At 39.9% G+C, this 25,033-nt stretch overlaps 1 protein-coding gene across 6 annotated transcripts in view; it reads right to left on the reverse strand.

Annotated features, from left to right (window-relative positions):
- The window catches only part of Csmd1 (CUB and Sushi multiple domains 1), a 1,620,113-nt gene that overhangs the window by 431,649 nt on the left and 1,163,431 nt on the right, over positions 1-25,033 (reverse strand). For all 6 annotated transcript variants that reach the window (XM_031339198.1, XM_031339200.1, XM_031339199.1 and 3 more), the window contains one exon: positions 17,392-17,513. In XM_031339198.1, coding sequence (XP_031195058.1) covers positions 17,392-17,513 — 122 coding nt within the window. The remainder of the gene's footprint in view (positions 1-17,391; positions 17,514-25,033) is intronic.

Consider the following 25,033-nt stretch of genomic DNA (forward strand, 5'->3'; position numbering starts at 1 on the left):
TAACGACTCTGTTGCTAGTAAATTGTTCCAATCGAGAAAATCCTCCAGAATTTCATCTAACAGCACAGTACATACAGAGGCAGGTGGCAGTACACTGACCCAGTACTAAGACGACATGGCTGCCTCTGCTCCTGGCCCTTCCTGTACAAGCTGGTGGCACTGGTGTTGCCCATAGTCCGGTGTGTCTTACTTGGAAATTAAGTGATGTTCCATGTAATACAATGATAATTTAGGACAGGAAAATCAAAATGCCTTTCTCCAATGTTTGGTGCTTATTAAACCTTGAAGTTTCACCAAAATGTGATTTCCCTTCCACCCAAAGGAATGGTCACAAGTGGCTGTGAAGTTAATGAGCTTGAGCACGGAGCAGAGCAGTCCTGTTAGGAAGACCCTGGGCTTTGCATTTCCACCATACCACAATAGGGTCTCATTTGTTATATACTGAAGCATGCTGAATCTCTTATACTCCTGTATTGACACACAGACTCATTCTGCCTTGCAGGGTTTCTCTTAAATCTCCGATCCAGACTCTTACTACCTATGGAAATTTCCATTTTTCTTTTCTTTCTTGGGACAGCACAGCATCTCAAGTAGTCTGGGATGATGCTATCTATACTCACTGTGTGGCTAAGGATGATCTTCAACTTCCAACTCTCCTCCTTCTGCTTCTATTTTCCTCATGGGTACTTGGACTGGAGGTGTAGGCTACCCTATCTTTTGTTTATGTTTTTATTTTGTTTCTAATGTGGTACTTGGAAATTGAACCCTGGACCTTGTGAATGCTAGGCAAGTAGTGAATACATTGTTATATCCACAGCCTTGGAAATGTTTTTAAAGTTGTAGCTCTATAGAAATTGTCTCATAATTATTGAATACTAGCAGGATGACATGGATATATTAATTCTTATTTCCATCTTTGTCAACATAGCTTCCAGGTGATGCTCCCCCAGGTCCTCTTGGGCAAGCTGGGAGGCAGGACAGGAGGACAGAGTGCAGAAGCCTGAAGCATGTGGGGCAGAGAGAACAGCAGGTGGAAATGCACATGACCAAGTCATTGGCATCAAGGAATCTGCATTTTCCATGGACACAACATCAGGTAGGGATCAGCCATGGGGGTAAACCCAGTCTGTGTCAGACATGTTCCAGCTGAGCTCACTTGAGGCATTTACATATAGAGGCCAAGTACACAATTAACTACAAAAGTCTGGGCTTTAAAGGAGAAGTCTCAGGAGAGAAATCCTGGAGAATGCTCAGCCTGCAGCTACATTCTGATCTGCCAGACCAAAGTGATAACAGAGGGAGGAAAGGAGGACAGTGATGGCCTCTAGTCATCCCTCTTCACTGTGAATGTGAGAAAGCTGACACAGAAGAAAAACTAGAAAACTGTCTCCAATGAAGGCATTTCCCAAAGAGGAATATGCCAAGCACTATGGGCAGACCAGGGGCAAGAAATGAGAACACCTGCCCTCCCAATATTACAGCACGGAGGCTGGACATAAGTATCCAGGGTAACATTGGAGGGGAGACAGGTACACAGGCTCTACCTGGCTGTGCTCGGGGGAGACCAGGGTAGTGTCTAGAGACAGAATATAGGCCAACATTTAAGAATCAGTTTTCTAAATAAAAATAAATGACAGCAATAAGTAAATGGCTGAGAATGATAACCTTAGCTGCTTGGCCAAGTCCAGGAAGTGGCTATGAAGTGTAGGTGCATATGATCTGGGATTTAGTGACTCAGAATTCATCTGAGTCACAACACAATCTTTTCCAATGTGTTTTCTTATATCTCAGGTCTGTTTTTCCCCTTTGTTGAAGTTGAACTGGTTAGTATAAAGTTAACTCTAAAATATATGCTTACACCTGAAAATGAATGTGTGTAAGAAACTGATATTGAACCAAACATGAGTGGCTAGCAGATTCTGTCTCTGTATCTCTGTGTCTCTCTGCCATCTCCGTTTCTGTCTTTCCCTGTCTCTCTCTCTCTTCCCTTCTCTCCTTCTCTCTCTCCCTGTCTCCTCTCCCTCCCTCCCTCCCTCTCTCTTCTCCTCTCTCCCTCCCTCCTTCCCCCCCTCCTTGCCTCCCCCCTCATTGCCTGGGATCCTGTTAATCATTTCTAGCAAATCCCCATGGCATCAGTATCATCTAACACATCTTTGGCTGGAGTACCTAAAAAGGAGAGACTTAGAAGAGGTGAGAGGCTATAATATGAAAATGAGTGGCCATTGCCTCTGGGACATCAACATACCCTGCCACTAACACAAGAAATCATAATAACTCTGGAGCCCAGGGATATCCAATACCACGAGATAGGTCATTTGGCTCTGTGCATTCTTCATACCCCATAGAACACAGGTAGATGGGGGCAGAAGTCAGAGCTATGTCAGCATCAGCATCCTGTAACATGTGGCCAAATGACACACAAAAGCAAATAAGCTCTACTTTGTAGTAAAAATTAAACCAGACTTTTCCTTTTGAAGAAAGGATTATTATGTCCTTGCTGAGATTTCTCATGACACTTAGCTGCCTCTTGTCCCGGCCTTCTTGCTCACTGTAATTTCACACCCTGTGTTATTAAGTGTGCACCAACTGTTTGAGTTTGCTTTTTCCGCTCAATAAATTCTGCTACTAAATAACTTGCTTCGTGAGCCTTTTCATAGAATGTGACTTTTTTCAACAAAAGCTTTACCCTCGTTGAGACTCCAATAGCCCTTTAAAATAATCAGCCCCATTACTTGTCAAATGGCTGTGATTTGCCTTTGAGTGTCTTCAATTTTGCCAAAGCCAGCATCCTCTGGAAGTCATTTGCCACCGACAGCACAGGAATAGCACAATGTGCATAATAGCCCGTGGAAAGCCCATGGCCAGCTGTCCCTTGATGAGGGACTTCTTTGAATTATGTGTTGCCACAGTGAGGTGGAACAGGATTGAGGCTATTCATCCCTCACCTCAACAATTGTCAGGAGATAGTGTTCTAACTTGTGCCTTGGTTTCATGCCCCATCTCTGGAATTACTATGATGAACCACTGCACAGTAGTCTGAGTGATATAAAAGCAAAGGAAAGAAAATCAACCAACCAACCAAACAAACAAAATACATGTATATCACAGAGCATCCTACACCATATGCCAGGCCAGTAGACAACAGTAGACAGTAAAATGTTAGTATCAGTACACCATTCCCAGCCAAGCTGGGACAACTCCTGCACATTAGTCTGCAGGTATGTGTAGAGTGAAGTAAGACTCTGTAGAGTAGATGGAAGTGTTCAGTGAGCAGCAGCCTGGGGCACAAATGAACAATGTCTTGCCCTTCAAGAGCCATGAATTTAAAAACAGATGAGAGTCAGGGTATACATAGAAAGCAATAGAAACAGCGAAGGGAATTGAAGATTAGTTGAAGATCAAGTGAGAGAAAAAAACTATAAATGACACATTAACAAATGCATGTGATAGGCAGCCCTTGGTTTGAGAAGGTTTCCTGTCCAACAGCCTGGAGATGAGAGGTTGGGTGGTAGGCTATGTGAGGTAGTGCTGGGTTAATAGAGCGGAAACAAAAGGTAGACTTTAGAATTTAGTGCTCACAGGAACAGATACTGAATCCTGACTTTGGTTCTCTGATGAAAAAGGGAAGTGTCAATCTGGGGTGGGGAGGGGGACCCTGTGTGAAAACTGGAAGACACTGTAGAAGGGGCACCTTAAGGAAATGCACTTGGATAATCCCCAAAACTGGGCATCTTGAATATCTTAAGAAGTCTGAATCTCAGTGATGAATTGCTGAGGAATATTGGTAGGAAAAAGAACACTGGTGAACGTGGCAGTCAGAGCTGAAGAAATGAGCCTTGGCAAGCATATTAGTTAGTAAGTAAAACACAGGCACAATGGTAGAGACAAAGAAGAGCAGTCAGGGGACAAGTCAGCTTCTGAGCATTGCCATGCACTATAGTCCAGGAAGTGTCTGAGAATCTAGAGCTAGGAGACTTAACATATGACTTCACTCCTCAAAGTGTGTGGGGTTTCCTTTGTTCCCTTGAGTTAACCAGGACATATCTGAGTGATATCTGAACATCATAGTCCCAGTGATTTGAAACTTTTAGAAAAATGCTTACAGGGACTAGTAAACACCTTGCCATAAGCTACCACTTACTATTAGAACACACCAAAGACCTAACTTGTTAAAATTTCATGTAATTGTAGCTTATCTTACCTAACCTTACCTCAAAGTAAATTCATTTTCCATATAAATGTAACATCCATAATTATGTGTTCATCCACTTGGGTATGATAATATTTAATTGAAATGTGGGGGTTTTCTTTTTGTTTAAATTCATTGCAAGCACACTTTAAAAATTTCTTTCACTTTCCATTCACATAGGTATACAGCTATCTATACTAAGACACATTCATATATGTATATACTGGTGTGTGTGCCCATACTGTGACAGAATGCTGACATAGACCATCAACAAAGAAAAAACTTTTGACTTATGGTTTCTGCACACAATCATCTGACTACCATTGTTCACCTTATAGCAGACAGGGATCAAAGAAGGATAGAGAGGTAATGGCTGAGGAGAATGAATACCTTGCCAATGTACATTCCCAGAGACCTGCTTCCTCCAAATAAGTCTTGACTTCCATTTTTCACCACTTTCCAACAGTTCATTGAATAAGGAATTCATCAGTGGATTAACTCATAGACTAGGTCTTTGTGGTCATAACTCATTACTAAAGTCTGTCCTCTGAACTTTTTTGTGGGTAAACCCTTCAACATGGGGAATGTTCAAACCTCAATCATATAGTTATAGTTAGCAGTATCTGATAATTCTCCAGGAAATACTTAGAGTTGAACACTGAATCACAATACATGGGGCTCTCCATGGAGCCATACATGACATTCCAACAATTGGCATAAAGCAAACATTTGATAGGATGCATTCTTCTGATGTTAAATGAGAGAATGTTGGCACTTCAATTGAATCCCACCCAGGGTCACAACACTTAATCCAAAACCCAGCTATCAATATAACAACATTCTAGATTTCAATCTGTGCTATTCAATCCATGTACATACTGCCTAACAGTGCTCATGACACCCAGTGACACAGAAACAGGGACTATTCACAGTATCAAATTCCTAACTGGGTTCACAAACAAGAAATGTTTTAAGAAAGAACACCTTTGTTATATTGGAAGGTAGACATGATTACATGGGTGTATATTAGATGATTGCTTTTATCATTTAGTGACTACTCTCAGTTAAAACAAAGACCTCTTCCCTCCTACTAGAAAAGTCCTATTACATATAGGAAAGACTTCAGGTATTCTAGTGACTTTACAACTACCACAGATTTGTAGAACTGGGTACCCTGTATGTCTTCTGTCAAAAATCAAAATAATAAATTTACTTCTCTAACTTGAGGGTTTTTAAAGGGAAACTCTGAGCTCACACTTGGTGGCTCCTGTCACAGCTAGCTTTTCAGTTCCAAGTCAGTGCTCAGTGTCTGACCTCAGATTGGTGCCAGCAGCGTAAAAATACACTTTTCCCTTCTCCCATCCTGCCAAGGGCTTCTGAGCTTAGTTGATAGCCACCTGCCACTTCACCATTCAGTGGGGAAACACACAAAAACAATTACTGGCTTAGTAATGAGTTGTCTCAGATGTTCCGGAGATATCTCTCAGGGGATTGATGCACTGAACAGAACCCATATTCATTGTTCAGAGCGCCCTCCGTTGTAAATCTATGTGTTGTTGGAAAATACAGGATACCAGTCTTTGTCAAAAGTAAAGAGCAGCTACCTGCACAGTCAGGCACTATGGAGAGAGCAACATTGTATAGAATATTAAGTACAACTGAGCTTCCTAGTGGCAAGTGTACTTTGGGTGTCTACATTCATTATGGAAATAATTAGTTGAATATTTGGAAGCATATTAGGGAAAATATTCTTGTCAATTTTATGATATAAATAACATTCAGATTGTAGGGTTGGTGACTTGGAGAAAGCTATGCTCATATCTTAGAAAAATACCATCCTCTTTTAATTATGGTTCTCCATTCTCTACCATCCTTATGGGTAACAAACTCTACAGTGTGTCCTTAGTCCTTGTGGCAGTCATGTATTCAATAGCATTTATTGGACCTCAGTATTTCTAAGCACCATCCCTGAGAATGGAAGTCAAATTTGGTTTTGGGCATTAGTATGATTTAAAATGTCACTTAATAACATGTGTTGTGTTATCAAAGGCCCCTAAGAAGTGCTATCTGTTGGGTCACATTAAGAAACAAATGAACTGTAGGAACTTGACCTTTATCTGATTATGTGAGAAAATGACAAGTGTTATAAACTACATTTTTATACTCATCACCCCTCATATTCATATGTTGAATTCTCATCACACATTTGATGGTACTAGGAGGTAGGTTGTTCAAGAGGTAACTGAGCTGAAGCATTGAGCCTTCATGAACAGAATGATTATCTGTAACAGGAACCAAAGAAACCATCCCAACCTCTTCTGTAACCCAGCAAGAAAACCACCTATGAACCAGGAAACAAGATTGTAACCCATGCAAAAGCAGATAGAGTTTTCTGTCTTGCTAAACTCTATAAAATACAAGATTTGTACTAAGCCAAAAATTGAAGCAAAGGTAACTCAACCAACTAACCAACCAAAACTTTGTTTTACCTCATTGAAATGAGCTCTTCAAGGAAACCTTCAAATTTGTTGTTTTCCTGCCTCAGCCTCCAAGGGCTAGATGTTCAGGTTCCCAGTCCCAACCAAAATCGTTTGCCAGAGGAAGGTTACTATTTTGGTCTATGAGAGTCAGGAGCTGCCACAGAGCTTTTTTTCTCTGGGGTATCTTTTCCTTTGCATTGAGACATCTGGCCACATCTGCCTTCAGTTGAAAAGCACAGAGTGGCTGGTATTCATTGTCCAGTTATCCCAGGTATAACTGACAGTCCAGCTTCCTGTTCTCATGAATATTTTCCCCTGCATGGAGTGCCATGATACCTGGTTTACCTAAAACATTTTTTTCTGCTTTCCAGAATCTTATTGCCATCCTTTATTCAAAAATCTGTTTAGTTCAAGACAAAAGTTCAAGGCCAACCTTTGGCCTACAGTGAATATGAGGCCAGTCTGGGTTACAAGAGATCTTATCTCAAAAAACAAATATTAGAAGAAGGTCAAATATTTAACTAATCTTAGTACAACCTCCACCAGATCTATTCTTATTTTCCAGATAAAATGGCCTCCCTTTCTTTTCATGGTTAAGAATATTGCCACTGCATATATATATTACACTTAGACCATTTTTGTTTGTCAATTACATCCCAAAGAAGTTGGGAAGGGAATCAAAATCTTCAATACTAATGTAAAGACTTTGAGAAGCATAAATTACAATCAAATCTGAGATTATGGCTCCATGAATATGTTCTAAATATATAAAGATTTCTCTCAGCTACTCCAGGAGATAGGTCAATATTCTCAGTACATAGATGCTCAGGTCTTAAAATAAATAGATGAACTACAGGGTTGGTAAAATGGCTCAGTAGCTAAAAACAATTGCTATTTTTGCAGAGGATCTGTGTTCCATTCACAACACCTACACAGCAGCTCACAAATTCCTATGACTCCAGCACTAGGGAATATAATGATTTCTTCTGGCCTCTGCTAGCACCTTAACACATGTAGCAGATGTGTGTGTGCGCACATGCACACACACACACACACACACACACACTCACTCACTCACACATACACACAAAATAATCCTTAAAAATTATGAAATATATAATACAACCCACATATAGCTCTGATATATTTAAGATGTATTTCCTAAAGATTAATTTAATATTAGTTAATTAAATGCACATTTCAGGAATGTTTATATACACATAGTACCAATATACCTACTATAAATTGCTTGATGTACTCATTCAGGGAACCATAAAAGCCATTTCAGTTTCAATACAGGTTACTGAAACGAGACAACCAACCACATAAGAATGCATTGAGGTAGGAAACTTCCATTAGATCTACTGTTGTCCCGGGTCTTGAAGGTAAGACTCTATTGCTACAGAACCATACGTGTCTTTATTAAGGTTTCTATTGCTCTGGGGTAAACATCATGACCAAGAAGCAAGCTGGGGAGGAAAGGGGTTTGGCATTTTTGTTTGTTTGTTTTGTTTTTTTATTAGATATTTTCTTTATTTACATTTCAAATGTTATCCCCTTTCCTGGTTTCTTCTCTGAAACCCCTCATCCCACCCCTCCCCCTGCTTCTATGAAGGTCTTCCCCACCCACCCACCCACCCACCCATTCCTGCTTCCCTCAACCAGCATTCCCCTACACTGGGGCATCAAGCCTTCACAGGACCAAGGGCCTCTCCTCCCATTGATGTCTGACAAGCCATCCTCTACTACATATGCGGCTGGAGCCATGAGTGGCTCCATGCATACTCTTTGGTTGGTGGTTTAGTTCCTAGGAGCTTTGGGGTTGGGGTATGGTTGGTTGATATTGTTGTTTCTCCTATGGAGCGACGAACCTCTTCTATATTACTCTTTATCATCAAAAGAAGGAGAGGAACTCAAGCAGGGGAGAAACCTGAAGGCAGGAACTGATGCAGAGGACATGGACAGGTCCTACTTCCTTCTTTGTTCCCCATGGCTTTCTCATAGAACCCAGGACCATCAGCTCAGGGGTAGCACCACCGGGCCTGGCATGGGCTGGGCCATCCTCCATTGATCACTAATGCCTTACAGCTGGATCTCATGGAGGCCTTTTCTCAACTGAAGCTCTTTCCTCTGTGATCACTCTGATTTGTGTCAAGTTGACAGACAAAAGAATCAGCACACTTATACTTCAGTCATAGTACATGCTGGAATTAAGGTAGGACTGACTTGGGAGCCTTCTCTACAGAAGAATAGCTCTTATAGTATCTTGAGGTGTTATGCAACTTGCCTAGGAAGAAAAGTAATTAATATTCCTAGACAGCTGTGAAGCCAACAACCACATCAATGACCAGCCTGGCAAGAGATTCTGACTGGTGCAATAGTAGCAGCTCTATCTTGTAGGAAATAACATTGCAGTCTAACCTGACTTAAAGTCTGCTGAGTGGGACAGAACTCATGTCTGATTCTATAAACGTGGCAAATAACACATTGGTGAAATGTCGTAGACCTTGCAGAAGGGTTTACTACTGTCAATCTCTTAAACCATCATTATTTCCTAGTTGTATTCTAAATACTTATCCTTATCCCGCAGATAACTTCAGCTCTCACCTGTCATAAAACTGTTGTGTTGTTTATGTTGTTATTATTGTTTTTGTTTGTTCAATAGGTATAGACCACCACAGAAAGACTTAACTGATCAAAATTCAAAGAATACAAGACTGTGGGGAGCCCAACCTCAATGTATGCATAGACCAAACCTCTACATCACAGAAGAGGGGCAGAAAGATTGGAAGTGGTAGAGAACCAGGATGACTGCTGAGAGATGGTGTCTTCTATACATGACAGGGAAGCTATACCCACGAAATGTCATCAATATGGTTCCCTACAAGACCTGCAAAATGACACCACACCAGATAGCATTCCAATATGTATAGTGGAACTTTGAAAAGGATCCACCCTTAAGTGAAGAGCTACAGGGCATAGATGTTTCCTGAGAGAAAAGTGTGTGTGTGTGTTTGTGTGTGAATGTGTGAAACAATAATGATTAAAGAAAATGGGACCCTGAATTTGAAAGAGAGTTGGAGGAGGGTTATAGAAGTAGTTGGAGAGGGAAAAAGAGAGTGTGTGTGTGTGTGTGTGTGTGTGTGTGTGTGTGAAAATGTTAGAAGTATAGTACACGTTTGAAATTTCCAAGAAATTGAAATTTTTAAATAAAAAATATTCATGTATGCATGATGAGCTAACTGTATATGATTTTATGAATACATGTATGCAGCATCAACTACATATGAACATATCTGTGATGCTTTAAAGTCTGCATGATGGGCATTTTGAACTTGAATGCACTCACGTTTCTGACTAATAACCATGTGTAGATATAAGCATGTGCATATCTGTCATCTACAAACATAGACACCTCTCTAAATAAAAGAACTCCACAGCATCCTGATCATCTGAGACAATCTTCTCAGGTAGATTCTAGCATAAGCTTTTAGGCCATTTCCTTTGAATTCCTACAATGTACATCTAAGGCATGTACATTAATTTCTAAGGAACTGATCACAGTCCCCTCAAGAGTTTTACCTGCACCTTGCAGGACGTGTTGGCTGTGTCTACATGAAATATGTTTCCATGTTTACCACCTCATTAGTTTCATTGACTTTCAGTGATGGCGCCCCAGCAGGAGCAGTGGTAATTGAGTTGTTATAAGTCTCCTTCTGTGCTTAATTAAATTTTCTTGAGAGATTTTTTATGTTTTATACTTTTCTGCACAGAGCATGGTATGTAATAAGCACTCCTAATAGTTTCATTTATTAGTGGTTGTTTCCTAGCATTCCTTTGACGTTGACATTACAATGCATTGTGTGTGTTGTTCACTCCTCAGGGAGGTTTTCAGCTCCATCCAGTTACGCTCTTGCACTGGTGACTTCATGTAAGCACTCGGCATAAACAGACATGGGGCACTTGGTTCCATAATAGCCAAACCATGATGAAAACCCAGGAAGAAAATGCATTATAGACAGTGAGCTAGAGTCTCAAAATTGAGATCTCTAGTGGGGACTGAAAATTTAGTTGTTGGTTGCATCTTGGTTTTTAAAGTGACTTGACCAGATCAAACAGTCCCAGTGAGGCTGACAGAGTACTTTTATTCTCCATGCACTCTTAAGAGAGTCACTGCCTGGGAACTCTCTCTCTCTCTCTCTCTCTCTCTCTCTCTCTCTCTCTCTCTCTCTCTCTCTCTCTCTCTCTCTCTCTCTCCTCAATTCATAATATACCTTCATCACCAGACAGTTTATTGGGAAACCCACTTATTTGGAATGTCTCCCAAGGAATCAAATTAAGTCTAATTATACTTAATGGCAACGACTGGTGCTTAATTTGGATGGTAATTCTACTTAATTGAGATGCCTTCAGGTGCCGAAGTGGTGTTCTGAGAGTGCTGGTATGTGTGAGTGTAACAACCTGTGATCCTTCACTCCTTCTCTCAATATTTCTACAAAATAAATGACACAGGCAAATCATGTTTTGTAGAATGTGATTCAGGATATTAATCTTATTAATTATTGAGGGTTCTTAACAACACAACTTATATATAATATTAACAAAATCTATATAGCAGCACACATCATCAACAGAAAAAGAGCCTAATTTCTCAAATAAGACAGATACTTGAACCTCAGGTAGATGCATGCCATTTGAGCTTCCTGGTTTAGACAGGTTTAAGACTCTGCCTCAGGGTGTCAAAAAACATATGTCAAGAACTGTGCTAGGGGAGAAGAAAAGATTTAGCCTCATCCTTGAGCAGAATATGAACCCAATCATCTGAATCCTGACCCTTGGCTTTTGTTAGACGACATGTGATACACACCAGTGACCTCCCCAGGCCACCCATCATGGAATTTTGGTATTTCTTCCTAGCCTTCTCAAGTTCAAGTATGTCTGGTCTGTGGCCAGTGGCTCAGTGGGTCCTCATTGGAAATTACTAGGCACAGTCTAGAAGTATGAGTTCAATGTTTAGGCTTTTAAAAAAATCCCTATTTCTCCATTGGTCATAGATGTTTGTACTAAAGTCTGCTAAAGTCAATCCACCTGTGTGTAGAGAAGAGGTAGTCACTTATGTTTGTTGCTAAGCTATAGAATACAATCTGTATTTACCCTGACTCTGCACATTGTTGCGCAAATTGTTTATCCTATGACTTATCTTCATTGGCTTTTGTGTAACCTACACTTGTGGATCATTCTGTCAATGGCTGGGAGAAGCAATCATTTCACATCTTTACCAGATGTGTCTAGGAGATAACAGAATGCAGAGCTGCAGGTCAGACAGCCCCAGTGAGGCCACAAACCACCCTTTGATTGGCCTGGAGAGAAAAGTCAGAAATCTGGCAACAGCAGCTTTTGACTCTGTTTTGCTTTTTGGGTAATTAGTCTTAATTTTGGTTCTTGTGGTGTTTTGAATATGCTTGACTCAGGAAGTGGCACTATTCGGAGGTGTGGTCATGTTGGAGTAGGTGTGGCCTTGTTGGAGGGAGTATATGACTGTGACAGTGGGCTTTGAAGCTCTGTCAAATGCTGAAGAGTCAGTTTTCTCAAGTGGCCTTCAGATGAAGATGTAGAACTCTCTGCTCCTCCTTCACCATGCCAGCCTGGATACTGTCATGCCTCCACCTTGATGATAATGGACTGAATCTCTGAACCTGTAAGCCTTAATTAAATGTTCTTATAAGAGTTGTCTTGGTCATGGTGTCTCTTCACAGCAGTAGAGCCCTAAGACAGTTCTCTCAGGTTAAGAAAATCTTGAGCATACTATTATTGTCCCCACCAGTCTTTCCAACCCAGATGTACAACAGTCATTGCACTATTGTTCCCCCTACCAAAAATGCATACAAGTCCATTAAAAAAATGGCTCTTAAGTCCACAAGTCTCCCTGGTTCATGACAAAAGACATACAACTTATTGTTCCTATGTGCAATGATAAGATAATAAAATGGAGACATTGGATGTGTATGTATGTGTGTGTACAAAGGTATGTGGAACACATATGTGAGTGTGGTATGTGTATACCATCAGAAACATCAGGAACCTACTTTTATTTTTTTTTTTACCCAATTGTTTCAAGGAAAGGTCTCTATCCTAGGCAGGGTGACTGAACAGTGCACTCTTGGTATCCATCTTCCTTTACCCTCTGATGCTACAATTACAGGCTTGTGCAGCCATAGCTTGCTTTCTTAAAGACTTAAACTCAGTCAAGTATGCATGGTGCTTGTAGATGACAGCTTATATCTGTTCAGTAAGTTGCAGGTGGGTGAGCAAGACTGGCCCTTTCATGGAGTTTTTAAAATATCCAACCCTACCCCAGATAATACATTACCTCCCACAAGGCTATACCCACTCCAATAATTCCACATCTCTTAATCCTTCTCAAACAATTCTACTAACTGGGAACCAGGCATTCAAATTATGAGCTTATGGGTGGCATCAAGATAACACAGGACTATTGAGAATGAGAGGGCTTTATTAACATTTTTCCTCAATGAGTTTTGTATTTATCTATAAGGCAACCAACTGATTTTGTGTGGAGATTCATACATTGATTTTTGTTGAATTTATTTATCATTACTAATTGCTTTCTTGGCATTATTTCAGTACTTCTTATCACACAGTTGTGTCATCATCAAACAAGAAAATTTCACTTATTCCTTTTCTATATGTATCTTGTTGTAGTTAGGGTTTCACTGCTGTGAACAGATGTGATGACAAAGATAACTCTTGTAAGGGACAACATTTAATTGGGGTTGGCTTATTTGTTCTGAGGTTCAGTCCATCATCATCATGGTGGAAAGCATGGCAGCATCAAGGCAGGGATGGGGATGGATGAGCTGAGAGTTCTATATCTTGCTCATAAGGCAAAAAGGGAAAGACTGACTTCTAAGTGCATAGGAGGAAAGCCTCTCAAAGCCCTCTCCTACAGTGGCACTCTTCCTCCACACCCCTAATAGTGCCATTCCTTGGGACAAGCATTTTCAAACCACCACATATCCCTTTTCTTGTGGTTTAGAGTTATAGTAAAGTTTCATATAGTACTTGCAAGTACCAAGCTAAATAAAAATGGAGAATTGGACATCCTTCTCACATTCCTGATTATTGAGAGAATGCTTAGAGTTCTTGTAGTCAGTATAATGTAGGCTAAGAATTTGTCATATAGAACCTCTGCTGTGTTAAAGTTTAATAATTTGATGCCTAATTTGTAGACTCTTCATTATGAACAAGTATTGATCTTTATCAAAGGTTAATTCTTCATCTATTCAGCTGGTCTTAACTTTTGCACTTATCTAGGTTTCTGTGTTCATCTTTCACACATTGATTTGCATATGATGAGCCATCTTTGCATTCTTCCAATGAGCCCAATTTGATTGTTATCAATATCCCTTTCAATAACAATCAACCAAATTCCAAATCAGCAAAATGTCAGATATTAGTGAAGTGTAGACTCAAAGAATGACTCTGAGACAAAGGGAAAGAGACCAACCTTTAAACAGCCTCACCCAATGAAAGAGAAAAACTCAAATAAGGGAGAGATTGAAAGATTCTATAGCAATAGGCATCACTAAATTAAAAAAAATTAGAGAAAATTCTGAGAAATTGTATTACATTGAACTGCAAAATTTAGAAGAAATTTGGAAGTCCCTAGATACACATGACTTATCATAATCACAAACAAAAGATACAAAAAACATGAACAGATCAGCAATAAGTAGAGGTTGAATTAATAGTAAAAAATTCTCAAATCAGAAATAAGCCCATAGCTGTGGCGATTAACTGCTGATTTTTTTTTTTACCAGTTTTTGAAGAACTAATGCAAGTGCTGTTCTAGCTATTTCATAACAGAAGAAGGAGAGAAATGCTCTCAACCTCATTTTCAAGAGCCAGGATAAGCAAAAACACAAAACTCCTAAGTAAAATGCTTAAGTCAAACTTGTCCTTGATTTCTCCTCTCTCTTGTCATTCATGGTACCTGATGGAGGGAAGGTCTAGGCAAAAGCCTGGGGGTCCAGAGAATACTAAACAAGGGACTTAAGCCATAACCCCATTCTTCCTCTTCTCTCTCCTTTTTTCAACTAGGACTTACACCTTGCTGACTCTACAAAGAAGGCAACTCTAGGGGCACAGTCCTCAGTGCCTTTAGATTCCTGCTTCTTTTCACACTTGCCCTTGCCACTGGAAGAATTAGTTTCTTCCTTTATACCTCCTATACACAAATGGTTCATGCACACTTTCTCTTTCTTCATTGAAAAGATCCACAGGGGAGGCTTTGTTATGTTATGGCTGTTTTTCATGTGTGTGTGTGTGTGTGTGTGTGTGTGTGTGTGTGTGTGTGTTAGCCCTCATTGTATTCAAAGAACACTTTTGTCCCAAATGTAGTGAGAAGAAGAGGTCATGGCCAGAGGTGTTCTGTAAATCTTCTTTATTATAAGCATGGATCTTCTGTGACTGGATTTTTTTCATGTTTTTCTAATGAAGGAATGCTGACATTTATTGAATTATTCGATGGTTCAGGGGTGGTAGACCCATCATGGGCATAGCATAGGCTCTGTACAGATGGAAAGGATTCTACAGAATTATCTCCAGTCAGTGGTATAGCAGCTGTGAGGATACAAGGAGCAGCCATTGTCAATGAAGGAGTTCAGGGATAGGGTTGGCAGGAGATCCATGATGAAGATGTGACAGCACGCAGGAAGAACACATGCTGAGTAGGGTCACCACCACACTCTCATAAGGAGTTCCCCATTTCCCTGTCATCTTACACCTTCTTTTCCTGAATCGCAGGGGCTATGTAGACACTAACTAACCTTCTCCTTTCATTTATATTGATCTACTCCCTCTGGCTATATTATTATCAAAATAAAATCTAAGAAAAGAGGTGGTCCAACCCTCTTAACTGCAAAAATAAAATATTTTATGCTTTATAAATGTCACAGACACTTTGGTTTGTAATGGCATCTCTATAGAGAGGATATAAATACGTACTCTTGCTTGTATTGCATGGCATTGGAGGTAATAAATATTTCCCATTTATTCAATTCTATATCTAGTATGCCACATAGGAAGCAAACACAATTGTATTCAATTTTTTTCACATATATTTCCATCTGACTTTCAAGTCATTACTTAGTGTTCAAGGTCAAATGACTTAACCTGGTAGAGAAAACATGGAATATTCCACAAATACCTGGATGTGGAAATCAAGGAAAGCAATTATAGATGAGAAACACAGTATACATGTTAACTGCAATTTAATTAAACCATTGGTTTGACAGTGTATCAACTAGCTCATTGTTTAGCTCTTGTTAGGTGTTGTTGCCATTTCTATGTCTAATACTCTATAATGGATGATGTTTCTATGCTACCTTAGGTTCCTACAGCAGCTGATTCTTCACAGCCCCCAGTGAAAGAATATGTTCCTACAGTCTCTTTGACAATGTGGGCTCTGAGGTTCAGAAGGTCTACTAATATATTCAAGCCCACACACTTCTATGTATAGAGCATCTAAAGTGCTAAGGATAGGACCAGAGGAATAGACTAAAGCTCTGGTGTACAGAAATCTTTGTGTTTGCCTTGGTGTGGATGCTGCCCTGGAAATTGCACTGTGGTGATAGGCCCCACAGCAAAACCTTGTGGACTTTGTGGGTTACCACAGCCTAGAAATTCCTTCAGGAGCTCTGTGGATCTTTACTTATCTCTGTTTATCAGAACTGGCATTGAATATATAATGGTTTCAGTGTCATAACAGAATTAAGCAATCTGAATCCAACAGGGATCTGGTGGAAGCGCCACTGGATATAAACCACCCTTTCTCTGCTGCAGGACCAAGAGTCAGCACCAGGAGAAAAAGTTGAACAGAAATGAGGGAAGTTTGCAGATTGCAGACATAAACAGGTGGCCACTGTTGACACAGAATGTCAGGAACACTCAGAAGGTGGCAACAAGAGGCTCAGTAAATTAACATTACCAGAAAGCTATTCCTTTAACAGTGTTTCTTTCATATTGTTTGAAATCCATGTCAGAATAGTTTGCTGTCAGTTTCTTAATGAATGATATAAAATGATATAAAGGCACCCCATTCTCATGATCTACTCTGAATTCTGCTGAATGTAGAATACATTAAAGGCAATTCATTTCATAGCAAATAAAATAGTTGTGAATGCCTTCTCCATGCCTTTGGTGTAAGTGGTGGCCAGACCACTGCAAAGGACATGTGCAAGACTTACAGAGAACTCACACAGTTTCAGCAATCATGGATATTGGAAACATTCTACGTAATATAGTACTATATGACACTGGGAAAGGACAGAGACTTGCTAAGTTTTAGAGAAGAAAAAGAAGCCTGGTTTTGACAATCAAGATGGAAAGCCAGCCCTGTGGCTCTATCTAGCAGAAGAGCTTCTAGCGAAGAGCCCTGTGAAGTCTTTAAGCTAGAGGAAATGGTTGATTGAACAGTGAGGTCAGATATGAGAAAGATGCTCAGGGGGTGGGGCAGCACAGCTACTCAAGAGCAGGAATGGCTTCCTCTCCTGGACCACCACAAGGGCTGTACTGTGTCCTGGCTGTACTCTATGAATGGATGGGGATATGTGGACAATAGCCATGGTCAGCTGTTGCCCAGGAAGTCTGTTCACCATAGATGGTGGCTGACAGCACCCCCAGTGGGTGGAGAAGCCTTACCTTGTCTGGATCAGTGGTCGTGATGACCCATACACAGTGAGCATTGTCTTCATACTGCACTGGGTAGTTAGGGGAGGTGATAACACCACTCGGCCCACGCAGGTTTGATCCACATGTCCTGGCTGGAAAAAGATGGAAACAAAAGAGTTTGCCCAGCTGTCCATCAGACAACACCATGTGCAATGAGGGTTGTTTTCTTTCTTTTTAAAATAATGTTCATTTTGTATGTAGCACACAAAATAATACGTGCAAATCAGACATTTTCATATATGAGTACAATTTGAAATGAGGATAATGTAAAATGAGTATAATCAGCATATTTGTCCCTTTCAGCTCCCTCCTGGTCCTCTTCTCTTCATACCACTATGCACACCATCTGTTTCTATATGTAAGGATATACTTTAATTTAGGCTCCACACAAGAAAGAATATAAGCACTGTTTTCTCTTTCCTCCATTGCCCCTTCCCAAACAGACTTGCTTCTAAGTTCATGTCCTATATATGTAGAAATACAAATTTCTATTTAAATTTAGATTCTTCTAGGAGACGAAAAACATGATATTCTATTTTATATAAAAAAAGATAATTATATCATTTTCCCCTCCCTTTCCTCTCTCCAGATGCTGCCTCATGTCCCTTGCCCAATGTCTTTCAAATTACTGAACTCTTTTGCTTTAATTGTTACATAAATGTTTGTTGGGGAGTGTGAAGGATGGGCATGCATGTGTGTGTGTGTGTGTGTGTGTGTGCCTGTGTGTGTGTGTTTGTGTGTGAGTGTTCCTAAACATATAATAATCAACCAGTATAATATTTAAGTATATGCTGAAAAGACTTATCTTCAATTTACTTGCATATGCATGTCTGTGTGTGGGTATGAACATGTGAGTTTAGAGGGCAAGATTCTTAAGAGATTCAGAAGAAGGTATTGGATCCCCCAGTGCTGGAATCACAGGCAGTTATTAGCTAACAATTCTGGCTACTGGAAACTGCCCCTGGATCCTTTAAAAGGGGAGAAAGTGCTTTTTAACTTCTGAGCCATCTCTCCAGAACCCATAAAGCTTACTTTTAATAAAAGTAATGTGATGTAAAGTTGGCAATTATCTTTTGCTCAGTCTTCACAAACCTTGTCTGATAATTAGGATATGAGTAGGATACTTATTAGAGAAAATATGCAAAGATACTGTCACTCATAGTCACAATGCCATGGAAAGGTCAATATCAAATCAGTCTATTTCAGAATCCACTGGGGGCACAAAACCACATTTCCTATGTACTCATTTGTACACAGAGAGTCTGTATATCTATCTATCTATGCACAAAGCCAGTGAGTTACAGAATAGAGTTCAATACAGCAGAGTTGGGGACCAGTGTTGTACCTCACACAGGATTCACTTCAAATGCATCTCTGCTAAGCTTTGTCCTACTTCTTTCAAATAAGGATGGTGAATGCAATGTAAAAGTCTCACTTGATGCTCATTTTCTATTTCACAAAAGGGATGCCACATCTTATAGCACAATGAAGGTAGGGGCTTGAGTCTATTGTGCTGTTGAAAGATTAAAGGAAGTAGAAACAATGACTCCAAAATCAAAAGAAGGCATCATTGTCTCTTTCTTCATCTTGAAGCTAAAAAAAATACAATTGAAGCCATAAACTGTAAAATCGAAGAAAATGGGCATACTCTGTGATAAAAAGTATTTTAACCACTCCATTCTTTCTCAAGGTTTTATTTTTTCCAAATCATCGGGATAACTTGGAAATCTAATATTAGTGTGGGTTCTTGGATGAATATTAATAACTCAAACTGGGCTGGGGAAAAAGGGCTACCTTTATGAGAAAGTAATGCAGAGATCTGCCCTCCGTTATCTTAGACACTGTCATGTACAGAGCATACCTGGCCACCCAGTGGAGCATCTGTCCTGTTCATGACCCATGTTCTCTTTTCCCACTAGCCCTTGTCTGGTGATATATCCAGGTCAAATGTTTTCTAGGAGACTCGGCTCTAAGGATCAACACTGTAGATCTCCTGACCTGCAAGGGCTAGCTTGTAGGGAATTCTGGAGCCTGCAATAACCCCAGCAGAAATATGCAGTCACCTCTCTAGTCCATACTCCTATTAAGATGATTTAAACGGTGAATGATCTTGGAGACAATAACACTCCTCTGTAGAAGTCATGACTCTTTCACTGCCACCAGCTTTGTCTTTTCAGCCTGAGTCTGGGGCTTCTGTTTATTTTATGGTTCAAGCTTAGCACCAAAACCAGAGGCTAAAATCCTTGATATGAGATTGAGAGTCGCATCCAGCAACTTAAAAGTTGATGAAACACTATAGACATAAATAGCTAAAACTTAGTAAATTCTACATGTATAAACACATTAGAAATGACATTTTAAACACAAGCATTTTCTGCCTAAAGGAATTGCATTGTTAAAGTAAAGGATGAGACTGTTTTTCAAATCCTCTTGGGTATGGAGTAGCTCTACAGGTCCCTCACAAGAGATTTCTGCAAGCATGGATCTATGTTAAGTACTAATCCTCATTCTGAAATATATGTATTTTAGGAATATATTTTCAGAAAAGATAAACTTCTAATGTGAAATTTGTCTAAAGCATTGCTGTCATTAGTTAAAAAGTCTTAAGGAAAGGTATCATTAATATATCTTGAGTAATAATGTCTTTGTATTGAATATCAATTTTGCTATGCTTCATAACTAACAGCTTTTATAAATACAGAGTTAATCACAAATATATATTGGTTTGGTTTTGAACAAGGCTAACCACAGAGATAGCTAAGTATTTAAGCTTTGAGAAGACATATGTGAAGATGTCAGAAGTTATTTCATTACATTCCCACTGATGATTTAGGCTCCGCTAAGCCCCAACAGACACTGCCCCTCCCCCTGCTGTGTGCACCTGTGGCATGTGTTGAAGCATAACCTTTCCACAGACTTATCAAAATTTTGATTCAGAACTTCATGAAATTTATCTGACACATTTCTGACAAATGATTTTTACAGGGAGTCTGTGTTTTTATTGAGTTCTCTCAAAAATAAAATAGGTAGCTAAACATGTAAATCAGTAGTAGAGTCCTTGCTTAGCATGTTTAAAGCCCTTGTTTAGATCCACAGTACTACAGGATTCAATAAATAAATAAATAAATAAATTCTAAAGTTAAGGAAAGGACAGGTAGAAAAGTAAAGAGAACATCAGAAGAGAGGATACGAAGCAAGATAAAGTGTTCCATCAAATAGGAGCTAGTAATGGAGAATCAGCAGTTCAAGGGAGCTTAATAATTGCTGTCAGTGTGTGCCACTCTTTCCATTGGACACACAATAGTCAGGGTGATGCAAGAGAAGTCTTTCTGGCAGACAAAAAGATGCAATGTGCATAGGCTCCCCCGAGGAATGGAATGGGAATCAGGGTGGTAGGAACTTGGCCAGCTGTGCCTGAACAAGAGCAGATGTAAAGCTCTGGGAATGCACACAAAACTGTATAATCTGACTCAGAAAGCCAGAAGTCTGAAGCTGTGCTGTGGCCTCTGTTTTTTACTCAGACATTGTAGTTTCTCACTTCTTTTTTTTATATTTTTTATTAGATATTTTCTTTATTTACATGTCATATGATTTCTCCTTTCCCAGTATCCCCTTCAAAAAACAACAAACAAACAAACAAACAAACAAAACCAACAAGAACAAACCCCTGTTGCCTCCCCCTTCCCCATGCTTGCCACCCTACCCTCTCCCACTTATTGGACCTGGCATTCCCCTACACTGGGGCACAGAACCTTCACAGGGCAAGGGTCTCTCCTCCCATTGATGATCGACTTTGCAAGTTGGTACAACCACTCTGGAAATCAGTTTGGCGGTTCCTCTGGAAATTGGACATAATTCTACCGGAGGACCCAGCTATACCACTCCTGGGCATATATCCAGAAGATGCTCCACCATGTAATAAGGACACATGCTCCACCATGTTCATAGCAGCCTTATCTATAATAGCCAGAAACTGGAAACAACCCAGATGTCCCTCAACAGAGAAATGGGTACAGAAATTGTGGTACATCTACACAATGGAGTACTACTCAGTTTCTCACTTCTTATTGTCAACACATGATGTGGTTCTTGTGATCTGGGAGAACTGGAGAGGCTGTCCTGGTTAGCCTGGAAAGACTGTGTCCTCAAAGGTAAAGCGACTTCTGATCTTGTAGTTGCTTTTTTACTAACTAGGCTTTCAAATAGTCAACAAAGTCTTTAAACTACGTAAGTAATCACTATGCACTAGGATCCAGGATCTTTGAGAGTAATCTTTGTGTTTTCTGTCACCAACATCTACAAATGTGTGCTTCTGTGCAGTGTAGTTCAGTGTTACTGTCACTCTTCTGAAGACCTGGCCCTGGTTATCAACCGACAACATAATATCTAACTCATGCTAAATGTAAATGTCCGTGAGCGTTCACTATGCCCTAATGTGGAACAAAGGCTACTCCCTGGAGAGGTTCCTAGGTGTATAGACTCAAGTTTGACTGATAATTACACATTCTAAATAAAACTAGAATTTATAAAACAATATATTGAAAATGTAACTCTTTAAGAAGACAAGTGGACTCTTCAGTGTCTTATTCTCTGTGCAGTGAGCAGTTGTAGATCTCAGGAATAATCAGCAGCTACTATAGAGAGAAGCTTCCCTCATGCGGACTAAAAGATGCACCGTGCTAAGTACATCCTAAAGACAGAAGCAGCAGGGGTGGCTTTATATGATGTCTGTTAAAGCCAAGATAGTAGGTCCTCCCCTGAGTCATCCATCTAAGAGAGTTTGGATGAGTTAATGATAAAAGGCAAGAAATCTGATACATGGAGCAGCTTTCAATGTAACCAGAAAAATGATTGGTTAATTCCATATTGAGCTCATAGCCATAAAGAGATTGTGGGGTGCTGAGCTCTAATGAGTCATCTATATCAGACCCCCTTTTCCCAAGGCTAAGGGAAGGGTTAGGGAGAGTGAGACAGACTGTAAGAACCATAAACAGTGGGCATCTGTATTGAAACATTATTTTCTGGGTGTGCCAAAAAATAATTCCCCATTGCATTCATGAACTCACAGACGCTGTGACTGCAAAGACGAGACTACTCAAGATCAAGCCATCCACAGATGATGGGAGGATTTATGAAGTTTCACCCTAACTAAGGAGCTGTGGATAACTGATGGATCCTGATGGTGGGTAGGAGGGTAAGTTTTCTTTAAGGTCCCCATGGTTTGGTGAGTGGTCCTACATCCATGTACTTATAGGCAGTACCAAGAAACTCACAGGATTAAATAAAGTAGCACATGAAGTAGGAAGGGAGAAGTGGTGGGAGGGATAGGGAAGGAAAAGGGTGTGAGAGAAATGGGGGAGGGGCTAGTGAAAATAAATTACATTCATACATAAATCCATCCTTTCTAGAAACTGCAGTGAACATTTATCATCTGATTGATGAATATATTAAATGAAAAGCACAGTTTTCATCCCATGACTGAACTCACTTAAACAATTTCTGGGTTTGGTAGTTCAAACCTGACATCCCAGCAATTGTGAGTATACAACAGGAGAGCTGCCCTGGGTTTGATGCCTGTATGGGCTCAACATGAAACCAGGTCTCAGAAAAATAAGAATAAAATAAAATAAAAGTATTTACTTATTTACTTAGATCCTAGGGTATCTTTTCCATTCTATTGTAACAATTTAGTCAAATTAGTGAAAGGCTAAAACATTTGATTTCATTATGCTTAAATAAGCACTACAGCTGGAATCACATGGGAAGCTTTTTGAAACAAATCACTAGATCATACATTATAGAATATAGTTAACTATATATGATTATCATATATACTGTATGATATATGATAAACAGTGTATTTTTTGAATTTTTAAAGATAATAAATTATTTTGAAATGTCTAGATTATCATCTGAAATGAGGACAGAGACCAGGGAGCAGGGGTTAACGGTTGCTAGGCCCCCTGTCTTCTCACCTGGGGTCCAGGGCTACCCTATGCAGGTACCAGCCACTGTGTCTTCAGCTGTATTGTCTTTAGTCTCTTACTGTGCTTGATAACCATAGGAACCATAAGAGTCATCTGAAGGCTGTACTAAAGTCTCTCACACAGCTTTGACATTACAGTATGTGTGGCCAAGAACTGCAGACTGCCTACCCTGACCCAAACACTAAGGGTACAGCAGAGAAAGATATCAAATTTCTTGTATGTATCAAGAAACAAACAAACACGTGCAATGTTTAAGGAAAAACTCAGATATATAGTGCTGTCAGCAAATGAGGGAGTCAGGGGGATGTCCACAGAGTGGAATTGGTGAGGGAGAGAGTGGGTAACAGAGATTTCAGATGCACTGACATCTGACAAAAGTACAAGATATACAGAGGAGAAAAGCAAGGCCAGTAGCCATAGTCCTCATATGGGATTGGTACCAATTCTGCTCATTCCATGCTATTGTTTGTCCATAGTATAGGTAGGCAGTATAATTATGAATCCATCCCTTACAGAAACCCCTTCGACAGAACCATATGCAGAAAAATACAGTTTTCCCAAGCACCCTTCAATTCCAAAGCTCCAGAACTTCCAGTCACAGGTATTTCTCCTAGTTAAGCAAAACCAAGAAAGCTTTGTGAATTTTCCTTTAATTCTTTACCACAATAGCTGCATGGACAAATAACCACCATATGAAATATAATTCTAACACTGATGTTAGACTGTGGTCTGATAGCGTAAAGCTTATCTCTGGTGTAAATAATCTTTTCATTACCATTTAAAAGGTCACTTCTGCATAGGCGTAAAACTTGGATAGAAAGGAAGATGCATAACAGCCTCGGTCCATGACAAGTTAATATGTTAAGGATGATTCTAGTTAACCTCACCTGGAATCCTGAGGTAATAATAACTTTATTCTGTGACCCAGGCTGTCTCCAATTAACTTTTGTGTAACTGGGGTTACAATGGAAAATAACACTTCACTTTTCTTACATGCCCTTTCAATGCAGGGAGACACTCAAGCCCTCATGGTCACTCCACCCAGGAAGGCACATCAGTGTAGAGACCCCTTCCCTATTTATCTCCTCTAAAGCTCAAGAGATGAAAAGCCAGCCCGAGTATTTCACTTAGATGAAGCTATATCATCTCCTTGTCTTTCTTGTTTGCTTATTTTTTTCTACTGCCAGTTAAGGATGCTTATGCAGTTTTAAACAGCTCGTAATGTTTTACCCTGAGAAAAAAAATCATAATAGCTGTTTTCATATCTCTAAATGAACTATGCATAATTTCAAATGGAATGTGGATTCCCTTGTGTAATTACTGAGCTGTGACAACATTCATCTGTTTGGTAACTGGAGGGAAAGGTAATGTCCCCAGTCCTCCTCCAGGCTAATTAGATAATGCAAGCTTTGGCAAACCACACCAGCTTCTAGACCCAGGGTCACTTCTGACTCACAGTGTGTTACCAACAGCTTCAGTCAGACACTCCCTGAGGAAAGAAGGCTGGGGAATAACCTAATAGATAGAGACCCCTCGTGGGGCCTGGAACTTTAAAGACCAAGCCTTACTTTATCTAATGACCTTAAATATCCTTATGTTTTTCTTGGTACCAACACTCAGAGCAG

The sequence above is a fragment of the Mastomys coucha genome, unplaced genomic scaffold (assembly GCF_008632895.1).
Source record: "Mastomys coucha isolate ucsf_1 unplaced genomic scaffold, UCSF_Mcou_1 pScaffold22, whole genome shotgun sequence".
Taxonomy (NCBI): domain Eukaryota; kingdom Metazoa; phylum Chordata; class Mammalia; order Rodentia; family Muridae; genus Mastomys; species Mastomys coucha.